General features: G+C 36.6%; 5 protein-coding genes across 5 annotated transcripts; 2 read left to right on the plus strand and 3 right to left on the minus strand. All coding sequences in view use genetic code 12, as the record gives it.

Annotated features, from left to right (window-relative positions):
• Window positions 1-366: 366 nt before the first annotated feature.
• On the minus strand, window positions 367-1,971 carry DBR1 (lariat debranching enzyme; the record flags this gene model as incomplete). Its single annotated transcript, XM_001523950.2, has 1 exon — window positions 367-1,971. The coding sequence occupies one exon, from the start codon at window positions 1,969-1,971 to the stop codon at window positions 367-369; it is 1,605 nt and encodes a 534-aa protein (XP_001524000.2).
• A 469-nt stretch (window positions 1,972-2,440) lies between these two features.
• MCR1 (NADH-cytochrome b5 reductase) lies at window positions 2,441-3,343 on the minus strand (the record flags this gene model as incomplete). Its single annotated transcript, XM_001523951.2, has 1 exon — window positions 2,441-3,343. One exon carries the CDS (start codon window positions 3,341-3,343, stop codon window positions 2,441-2,443), a length of 903 nt encoding a protein of 300 aa, XP_001524001.1.
• A 1,538-nt stretch (window positions 3,344-4,881) lies between these two features.
• PVL30_005545 (uncharacterized protein) lies at window positions 4,882-5,967 on the plus strand (the record flags this gene model as incomplete). Its single annotated transcript, XM_001523952.1, has 1 exon — window positions 4,882-5,967. The coding sequence occupies one exon, from the start codon at window positions 4,882-4,884 to the stop codon at window positions 5,965-5,967; it is 1,086 nt and encodes a 361-aa protein (XP_001524002.1).
• Window positions 5,968-6,595: 628 nt separating this feature from the next.
• On the plus strand, window positions 6,596-8,071 carry PVL30_005546 (uncharacterized protein; the record flags this gene model as incomplete). The annotated part of the gene is made up of 1 exon (XM_001523953.2): window positions 6,596-8,071. One exon carries the CDS (start codon window positions 6,596-6,598, stop codon window positions 8,069-8,071), a length of 1,476 nt encoding a protein of 491 aa, XP_001524003.2.
• Window positions 8,072-8,482: 411 nt separating this feature from the next.
• On the minus strand, window positions 8,483-9,601 carry GPD1_2 (glycerol-3-phosphate dehydrogenase; the record flags this gene model as incomplete). The annotated part of the gene is made up of 1 exon (XM_001523954.1): window positions 8,483-9,601. One exon carries the CDS (start codon window positions 9,599-9,601, stop codon window positions 8,483-8,485), a length of 1,119 nt encoding a protein of 372 aa, XP_001524004.1.
• Between the last annotated feature and the right edge of the window lie 1,849 nt (window positions 9,602-11,450).

An 11,450-nucleotide genomic window follows, 5' to 3' on the forward strand; every position in this document is an offset into this window, starting at 1 on the left:
AGAGAACTTCGAAACCTTCATCTTAACCATCACCATCACCATCACCATCATCTTCTTCCTCCTCTTCCTCTTCTTTTCTTTCTTTTGTTTTGTTCTTTGTTCTCCAAATGTACGCTGCACAATGTATAAAAAACCTGCTCTTTTTTTCTGGTCACCTTTCTGCCTTTTCAAATTATTCTCTCTCCACTTTGACGTATTCAACTCCACAAATAGAACTTTATTCTAAAGTGCACACGTGACAGCCACTTTTTTTTGACAAATGCCATTAAATGGGTTGCGATATATGAAGGAGAAACACTTTTCAACTAAATGCATCAATAATTTTTCTTTTCTTTCTTTCAGATCATCATCTCTCTCCAATGCCATTTAAAATTGAAGTTGAGGAAGTCCGAATTTGGCACAGTACTCTTTGGTTTGATTATTTGGATAATAAGTCAACACACCATCATAATCACTTGATACGGTGGTTTCAAATTTTGCAGGAATAACGAAAAAATTATCTGCATCCATCTTGCTCAAAGCCACAATTTCTTTTTCAACAAGTGGTAAGAATTTGCTCAACAATTCTTTTGGATTGCGTAACACATCCATCGGGTTTAACCTTGAAAGATTTAGTGTTTCTTCTTTTTCATCTTCATCTTCTATCTCATCCCTGCTAATGAGTATGTTTTCTATAACCCTATTCACTGCAATTGCTCTTTGATCGTACTGTAGTTGGAAGGTGGCTATACCATCTTTGCCATCAGAACCAGCTCCATCAAATGATGTCTCAATCTCCTTAACAGCGAGGAATTGTCTTCGTGGACCGCACTTGTCCAACGCTGTAAAGTTTGTCTCGCAATGCTCATGCGACTCCTTAAAGCTATCGCCATTATTATGATTGTTATAATTATTGTTATAATTATTGTTATAGTTATTGTTATAGTTATTGTTATAGTTATTGTTATCATTATTATAACTATTATTATCCAATTTCGGCTTTTTGGATTGCTCATTGGTAAATTCTTGAGCAGCAACAAGTTCAACTTGTCGCTTTAATCTTTCACTATTGTTGACATATCCTGTGACCTCCTCTGACTTTGTATCTTTCGCATCTTCTTCATCACTCGAGTCCATATCAATCTCAATCTCATTCACATTTTTTACTGTCTTTGTCTGCTCTTTATCTTGCAATTTATTGTTCTTTTTAACAATCCCTCCACTCTCTTCTAAACCTCTTTTAATCACTGCTTCAAATTTAACATGCAAGTGTGCACTAAACCAGTACCTAGGTCTTAGATGATGTATAAGTACATTATTTAACGGACTGCCCAACCATCCTTTCTCCAAATCATTTTTAAAGAATGGCTTTTTCCTCAATAATTCATGTTTGTTGCCATATTTAACAATCCCCAGTGGCCAATCATGACTTAATACCACATCTATGCAGTTATCACTATTCTTTTCGTTTCTCATTAGATACATTTTGATGAATGCTTTTAATTTTTGGTGGTAAACGCTTCTAACCAGCCTGCCATCAAATGGCAATCTCTCCTCATCTTCAATTTGAATGAGCTCTTCAATAGTATTTTTCCAACTACTTCTGGTATACGATCCATGATTCCATATTCCACTCCACCCACATATTCGTAATCCAGCGTATTTCACACATCCAAACTCACCAAGATAATATATATTAGGAGCAACCCAGCCACCATATTTCAATTCTTGCAAATACGACGAGGCTTCATGATTACCCCCAATGAATATTGTCAAAACTGGTGCTACACGTTGACCCGTATAATATTGATGGAAGTCACCTAACCGTTGATATTTTACCGGAACATTCAATGCTTGAAAATCGGCAGGACATCGCAAAGCCTGGAAATCACCACAGATTAATAAAAGATCGGTGTTTGCGGGGAGCAGAGAGTATATTTTATTCAATTCGCCATGACAGCATCCCTCAATCGCCACCTTCAACTTTGCCATTGTGAAAGTAATTTTTTCTGTTTGAATTGGTTCTATATCAGTTAATCTACATTAAAGCAAGGTTCATTCTTTCTTTCTTTCTTTCATTCTTTCTTTCTTTCTCCCTTTTTTCCATTTCCTCTTTTTTTTTTTTTATTAAAAAAAAAAAACTGTTATATATGAGTGTAATTTCGTAGATTGAATTTTGTTGCAATTGCAAAACCACTGCTAATAATTTGTCTACTTTACCAGAAAATTAGTCAAAGGTCCGTAAAGGTCAAAAGATTGATAAATAAGAAAAGAGAATAGAATGGAAATGGAAACACCAACTTCGCAGGAGTTTTTTCTTGCAGAAACCAACGTATTAACTAAACTTTCAAATACCTACATGTATGTTTCTGTTTATATAAAATATATATTTATATATATATATATATATAACCTTTTATTTATCTATGAGAACAATACGTAAACAAAGTTTGAAGCTATTCTAAAATTTAAAAACGTGTTCTTTGCTGAATCCCAAATCTTTCAAAGCACCTTCAACTTCACCTTGGTCGGTTGGTGAGACTTTGACACCAGAGATGGCCTTGTACAAACCTGGTGGACCACAAACAAAGATCTTGAAGTCTGGGCTTGGCTTGTCCAACTCCTTCTCCAAGAATTCCTTGGTGATGAAACCAACTTCACCTTCCCAATCCTTGGTTGCCTTGTTTTCATCAACAAAGTAGGTGACTTTCACTTGGTCCTTGTGCTTAGCAGCAATGTCATCAATTCTGTCCTTGATCAATACATCTTCTGGTGAGGTGTTACCGTAGATCAAGCTGACCTTGGTCTTGTCTTCTGGGTTTGAAGTGATTTCTCTCAACAATTGGTATAATGGTGTGATACCAGTACCACCACCAATCAAGGCAATTGACTTGAATTGGTTTGGTTCCCACTTCCATTTCACAACAGGTCCCTTGAATGATAAAGTCTCTCCTTCTTTCAAGTTGTGAATGTGGTTTGACATTTTACCATTTTCATATCTCTTGATGACAAAGTCAAGAGTGCCCTTTTGGTCTGGGTCAGAGACGGGAGTATATGGTCTAATAACATTGTTACCCTTTGGTGTTACGTATTTAGTCATCAACATTGAAGCGGTAATTAATCCAGAAACATCATCTGGGTTGAGCAACTCAAAGGTCAAGTGCTTGGTGTTGTGTGTGAGATCTTCGGATTTCTTCAATTTCAAGTCAATCCATTGGTCACCACCAGTGAATGTCTTTCCGGTCTCGTTGGCAATGTAAAATTGTGCTTGCGTTGAGTAATATGCCAAACCAATTGAGCCAATAGTGGCACCAACCAATGGGTAAACGAATTTAGGGTTGGAAAATAATCTTGAAACCGACATTATCAATGTAAAGTATTATTTATCTCTTGTAATTCTTGGACCAATAAAAGCAATTGATACAATTGTTTGATCTAAAATAATGAGAGGGGGTGTATTGAAAAAAAAATAGGAAAAACAGAAAAATAGGGGGAAAAAAAAGGAAAAGAGTCGTTTTATTTTTGCGTATAGGGTCTCTAGTGTCGAAGGATTGATCTATACTTTTATATAAAGTTGGTTACGTTGGGCTATACTGCTTTTGTATTAGTAAGTTGCATGTTGAATTACTAAAAACACACAAAAAAAAGAAAAATTGTGGATTGAAGGAGAACGGGCAAAGCAAAGCAAATTAAAAAAAATAAAAGAAAAATAAAAATAAAATAAAAATAAAAATTAAAACTGAAGAGAGTTATTGGTAGGAGAGCAAGGTGAGCTACACCACCAGCACAAGCACCAGCACCAGTAGCACAAGCAGCAACCGAAGGAAGTTCTCGATCCGTCTTTCCGTTTCTCTCCCACGTCTGCGCATTCTTAATTCACCAAGAAGAGAAAAGTATAGAATTATTTCACTTGTTCAATTCTTTTTTTGGATTTTTGGATTTTTGGTCTTTTCGTTCTTGTTAGTAATTTACTAAAGAAGAATTTGGAAAACGTCATAGAGTTTGATCCATGAGATTACACTTGCAAAAGACATCTTTTGGAACTATTCTTATTTGCCCTATCCATTGAGCTTCTAACCAATATATGTGTAAACTTTTGTTTTTTGAAATTTCCATATCTTCAAACACTCAATATTCTTTACAGAAATAAATCTCTTTGATCGAAGTTGCCACTACAGCCAATATTATACAAATCTTTTCTAATAAATTCTCTACATGCAAGACCAGCTACTGCGCGGAAGGGGACGGAGGGGGAGAGAGAGAGGGGGATGCGAGAGAGGAAGGGGCGATGGGAAAGGAAGAAGGTGATACTTTTCTCCCAACTTTTCTATTTAAAAATTTGGTCGGTTATGGCCTTCCCCCCTTCCCCCTCCTCCCGCATAGGTTACTTTTTATAGTGTAGTACATTGTAGAGTATAATCAGCAACATTAACTTCGTTTTATATTGCATTTCGCTATTGGATGAGACTCCACTGGTTCCGGCAATGTTTCAATCTTAGCCAACTGTGGAGGAATATACGTAATACTACATATCATGATTATATAAGCAGTTTACAGAAAATATCATCTCTTACGGAGCAACTTTCTACTATTATGTTCTTCTCTTGCCTCCTCAGCAAAGCTAGAGACAAGCACCCGCTTGAAGCAATCGCAACTAGATCAAATATACTTATATATATGTATATATATGTGTGTATATGAAGATCTATATATACATGCATATATAAACATATGTTGACACATTGTCATTGGCAAAGTAAATAAGGTAACAACAAAAACTATAGTTAAAGAACAAACATTTCACGTCAATTGATTTCAATCCATTCTTAAAAATTAGCCCTTCGTCTCAAATTGTTTACTACAATTAGTTATAGACCAGTCCAATAAGTACTACGCACAAAAATGCTTCGCAATAAAAGCCATAAGGAACTCATCAAGCTTTCTCAAAACCTCATTCAACCACTTCTACCTCAATTCCATAAAGGCCAGGCTGGCAAAGTATGTGTCATTGGTGGTAATGAAGATTATACTGGTGCGCCATTTTTTTCTAGTCATTCAGCAGCCTTGGTTGGCGCTGATCTATCACATGTCATATGCGAAAAGCAAGCAGCTCCAGTGATCAAATCATACACCCCAGATTTAATGGTTCATCCTTACTTGTTGGATTTGGAAAACCCATCTTTGAAAATAGACGACGATGAGTTGCATAGGTTGAAAAACTTGTCGATTGAGGAAATCCTTGAATCCAACTCCGGCGTGTTGACAAAGATCATTGATGATTTAATTCTACCAAAAGTGCAAACTCTACTTTCCAAGTCCGATATTGTTGTTGTTGGCCCCGGCTTTGGAAGAGATCCACTTATGTTGAAAACACTAGTAAGAATAATTGAAGAAATCAAGGTCCTTAACAAGCCCCTCATTTTGGACGCTGACTCGTTATATCTCCTTTCGATACAGCCCCAGATTATCACCAACTATGCAAAAGCCATAATCACACCAAACGTTGTAGAGTTCCAGCGTATTGCCAAAAAGTTCAATATTGATATTGACTTGTCCAAAAAGTACTCGCAAGATACATTGATTGATCAAACACAACAAATTTCGGATAAATTGGGCAATGTATTGATCATAAGAAAAGGCGAGAACGATATAATTGCAAACACCAAGGCAGTTGTTGTAAACTCCCATCCTGGTTCAAACAAACGTGTTGGCGGTCAAGGTGATACTTTGACAGGCGCCATTGCCACGTTGGTCAATTGGTCAAATAACTATTTAGACTCTGTGTGGGGAAACAAAGTTGAGTTGGATGCAGACGATGCTCATATCTTGGCCTGTTACGCTGCAGGCACATTGGTTAGAGTAGCAAGCGATAAAGCATTTAAAAAATACGGACGATCGATGCAAACATCAAATATCCACGAGTTCTTACATGAGGCATTTAGAGACTTGTTTGATGATAGTATTTTTAGACTAAACAGTAATATCTAGGGACATATGATTAGGCGCAAGATAGGTCAACATTGAAAAAAAGAAAAGAAGGAAATGAAGGATTTAAATTTTCTTGAAATGCAATCAAATCGCTTGTTTCGTTACAAGTAAACATCTTCTTCTAGTTCAGTTGTATATTATATATAAATATTTATAATTATTGATATCACTACCATTAACATCCGATTCTTTAACTTTTTTGAATTTTAAACGACCAAATTCGAAGACGAATTATTGTAGATGATAAATGCATTTAACATCATGAATAAGAATCACTCTATAAAACATTTTTGCTATTGTTTTTGCAAAAACAATCACGTGATTTAATGTTAATTTTTTCGCATAAGTGCCCCCAATTCGGTTAAAATTATTCTAGATATATTACATTATTTATTTGATTAAATTTTTATTTTTTTCGGGAGGAGGAGGAAAAGAGAAGATGGAAATTAAAAGTGGGGCAAAACGTGATAAGCGATCAACCGAGCTTTAACTACTTTTTTTTGCCTTCTTTTTCCTTTACCCATCAACGAAAACATTGTTTATCTTTCCCTTTTTTTTTTTTTTTGGCAAAAACCTCTTACCAAACCAACGATATCACGAACGTTTATACGTATATATCACGAAAATAATGGACGCTGCTAGTTGTGGGCCTTCTAGCGCTCTTCAAAATCTTAGTAAACATACTCAAAGGGACACATCGCTTCAGCATCAACGACATGGTGGACCCTCATTCCAGCAACAGGGACAGGGACAGGGACCGCACCTGTTTCGTCAGGGTCAACAACGTATTGACCAGAACTTGAATCAAGAGTTTCAACAGTTCAATAGTGGAGGCCATTATAATCAAGTACCTCCGGTAATAGATCGAGTGGGGTTAGCTCCTAATGCAATACAGCAGCCCCGAGGGCAACCGCAAGGGTTTCAACCAACTCTACATCGACCACCACCACCACCACCACAACAACAACAACAACAACAACAATTTCAATACCAGCAAAGTCAAAAAGGATGGGTTGATGATTTTTCGAAAATGAATATCCACAACCAACAACTGATGGTACAGCAAAGAAACAGCTGGGGTCAGGAATTCCAGCAGAATCATCAGCATGCTCAACAAGTTTCTCATCATCACCAACAACAACAACAACAACAGCAACCACAGCTAATGCAGAATCGGTACATTGGCTCCTCATATGGAGGTGGGATGATGAACATGCAACGACCAATGACGATGGGGACAAATACTGCATCGCCGCAATTTCATCAACAATCAGAACACCAACAAGTGCATAAATTGGAGGATCAAGAAACGCAACTTGAGAGTGAATTTGACGCAGTTGAGAAGGAGTTACAAGAAGTTGAATCTTCGATGCAAGAAACAAATCTGCACGATAAGGACTTGTTTGCTCAAACAGCGCGAAAAGTTGAGAGCTCGATGAACTCTTTGAACACTACTGATGCCGAAATGAAGTCTAAATTTGAAAACTCCGAGTTTTTGAAATTAATGAACAGAGTGGCAAATAAACAAGTTGAACTACAAGATGATAAGCTTGTTGATGTAGAAGGAGAAGGAAAAGAAAAAGGAGAAGAAGAACATAAATTGGAAATTGATAATTCTGATGGTTTGCAGCAACAGGGTGTCAGGAATACCGATGCGGTAGACTATCATGACCCTATGCACCAAACTGCGGATTTCAACGATTGGGATAACGATCTTATCCCCAACTATCCACCACCACTACCACAACAACAACAACAACAACAGCAAAAAAGGCAACAGCGGTCACACCATTCGTCTCATGCGTCATCATCATCACCACCACCACCACCAGCAGAGTCCAAAAATAAACTTCCTGATCCATTGGCACATTTGGGTGATGGTCTGTTGGAAGGTGTGATTGACCCATTAGCAGCAGCAAGGATCATCAGTGGTGGCCAAGTACAGACCGAGGACTGGGTGGATAGTGATAGCCACACAGACTGGTTATCACTGGACACTCCAACAATCAGACCACAAGTGAGACCATGGAGAAAAGGTCAAATTGTGGATCATCATTGGGATGAAATGTACCGCGATTACAGAAATGACGATGACTTTCACTGATTCACTGTGTGGAAATAGAAGAAGTTAACCGATAATAGCGGTGAACAATGGATTTAGAATACTTTCGTAGTATAATTTCAAAATAAATACAACTTCTGCTCTCGCAACCTTTTATTCTTTTAAAGTTGTTTTGGATTTTAATAACTGGAAAACCGGCTAATAGGCTGTCATATTATTTCTTTTTGGGTTTTTCATTTATATACATGTTTCGATAAATTATTGCAAAAAGAAACTTGAAAATAGAAATAGAAATAGAAATAAAAATGGGATTTTTTTTAAAAAAAAAATTAATTAAAAATAAAATAAAATTAATGCACTAAGTTATAAAACGAATACCATCTAGATGTGTATCTACAAATTGTTTTCTCTTTTTTTTTTTTTCTTTGTTTCTTCTTGTTTTTTCTCTTTGGTTTAGTCGTCAGAGTTCAACAAGCTTGGCAAATCGTCAACGTTACCATTCTCGTAAATGATTTTGTATGTGGCTTCAAACAATGGGAACTCGTCGGTCAATTTGAAATTTGTGAGCAATTCATGTACTTCCTTAGCAGTGATTATACCTTGAGAACTTTGTCCTTTAAGCACTTCTTTTTCGGCTTCCCATGCATCTACCTTGTTCTCAACCATATATTTGGCAACTTTAACGTTTCTTCCACCGGAACATGTTGTGATCAAGTCGGCAACACCGGCAGACTCTTCAGTAAATGTTGTTGGGTTTGGTGGTGAGAGACCCTTGATACCGAATTTCTCCCAGTAGGATGAAAAGTGGATGATTTCCTTGATACCAATTCTCATAATGGCAGCCTTGGCATTGTCACCCCAGCCGGCACCAATAACGAAACCGACAGCACATGCAACAACATTCTTCAATGCACCGGCGATGGATGCTCCGACAACGTCTTGGATCACACGCACGTGGAAGTAAGGACGGTGGAACAATTGCTTAAGCACGTATTCGTCGATATCTTTACCTGGGCCTTGGAAATCTGGTGGCACTGTGTATCCGATGGATGTTTCTGACCAGTTACCTTTGGCGACTTCGGTGGCAATGTTGGCACCGGACAAGACACCACAGTAGATTCCCAAATCGTCTGTGATGGATGTTGAGAGTAATTTACAGCCTTGTGAGTCTACTTCAAGACCTTTAAGACATGAAATTGCTCTTGCTGTTGGTTTCACGTGTCCTTTAAGTTGTTTGTTGACTCTTGGTAAGAATTGGTGGGGGATATTGAATATAAGCAAGTCGGCATCCTTAACGGTTTCAACAATGTCTGGATTGGCGATAAGGTTTGTTGGGAGTTGGATTCCTGGCAAGTATTTCACGTTTTCGTGGTCAGTGTTGATGATATCTGTGAGTTTCCTTCCGTCGATATCTTCCTGGAAGACCCACATCTGCACATCTTTTTGAAAAATTTCTGGTTTTTCAGCACAGTTTTCAGCTACAAGCTTTGCAACAGCTGTACCCCAGTTACCGGAACCAATGATGGATACTTTGAATGGTTTTTCTATTGTGTATGGTGTAGACATTGTCATTATAAGTGATATGTATAGTTTGAAAAGTGTGGAATGATGTGTTTTGAAAGAAAAAAAGTCTAGTGAATTACCTAATTATCTCTTTATTTATTCAATTTCTTTTCAAGACTTTGGTATTGAATAAAAGTTGATTTGAAATGAAATTATATAAATTGATGGGAAAGAAAAGGAAAAGAGACAAGGGGATCGAGATGGAGATGGGGTGGGAATATCTATCGGTATTTATATTTTTGATCAATTGATCAATTGATTGATAGAATAGTTAAGTAATTAATTTAATTATTATTATTATTATTATTTTTTCTCTCTCTCTCTCTTTCTCTTTTAATGACAATTGACTATATATCCATTCAGTGTGATTGTGGAAGAGTATTTGGAGTATTAGTTTGCCCTGTAGTACTTCCATAATACTTCCATAGTACTTCCATAATACTTAGTTGTTGATGCACTTGATGCACTTGGTGTGTTTGGTGCATATTGAACTACCCACCTATTAACGCTGACTACTTCTAGATTTGATGGGTTGGTACTGCATATAATAATCAACAATTACACAAAAGTATCTACACCTCATCTCATATTTGTGACCACTTTTTTTTTATTTTTTATATTTTTTATTTTTTTATTTTTTTTGGCCACTTTGCACTTCTTTTGAACTCAATTAATCCGAAGCATAAGGTATTGAGTAACTTTATAGGTATGTAGAAGAGGAAGAGGAAGAAGAGGAAAGGGAGGAGGGAGGTACTATAGTTAGCGTTTGCCCCTATCGGTTTCTAATCTGTTTCACAAAGGGGAGGCAGGAAAAGAACACGATAAAAACTCTCAATACGGGACTTTAATTTTTTTATTTATTTGGGAGATGTAAGATGACGTAGAGTTGACTTCTGTTTTTTGTCGTTGTCGTTGTCGTTGTCGTTGGCTTCGTTATTGTCATTGTCGTTGTTGTTGTTCCTATTCTATTACTTTTTATTATTGATACTGTTTGCCAAAAAATAAAAAAAAAAAAAACATACAAACTAAGAACAGCTTTAATGAGAAATGTAGGAAATAGGGAATGGACTGAAAGAGGAGTGAATATAGGCAAATTTCATTTATTTTTCGTTTTTTTGTTAATCAATTGAAGCCAACAGAAGTAGCAAAGATCAGTTGCTCAGAGCCAACGAGAAAAGCGGAGTAAGCAGTAGGGTGATGATATCCCACAAATCATCTCCACCTCCACCTTCACCCTCGCCGTCATCCTTCTTGTGTTCCACCACCAAAATAAAATAAAGAGAAAAAGAAAAGAGAGAAAGGAAGAGAAGAGAAGAGAAGAGTAGCAAGATATGCATTGTACTATGCTGTTGTTTTTCCCACCCGCAATGAAATTTTTTTGATTCAGTTCATTCGTAAAGATTGCTCTTCTCCATTTTTGTAATTTGAAAAATAAATAAATAATAAAATGATAAATAAAATGAAACACCAGTACTGACTCCATCTACATAGAAACGTAAACTGTAACGTTTTTATTTTACATTTTTACAATTCTAGTATTCCACTTTTGGTTAAAACAGTAACTTCGTATCTTATGATTTAGGTTACATGAAAAAATTGAAAATTAGTTAAATAAAGTAAAGAACATGTACTATCAATTGGCTATTAATGTGCTAGTCTACTCATCGTTTCTTTTTATTAATTTTTCTTTTACTTACTCCTTTTGCGAATGCAAGTGTATTGGAAGGCAGTTGAGAAGTTATGAGAGTAAGTGTTCTTACTTCTTATACACTCCTTGCCCAAGGCTTGTTTTACTTGTGTTCTTGTTTCCAGTAGAGTATACAGATGTTACAGGTGGACAACAAAAGTTTTTGCAATC

Source organism: Lodderomyces elongisporus, chromosome 8, assembly GCF_030384665.1.
Source record: "Lodderomyces elongisporus chromosome 8, complete sequence".
Taxonomy (NCBI): Eukaryota; Fungi; Ascomycota; class Pichiomycetes; order Serinales; family Debaryomycetaceae; genus Lodderomyces; species Lodderomyces elongisporus.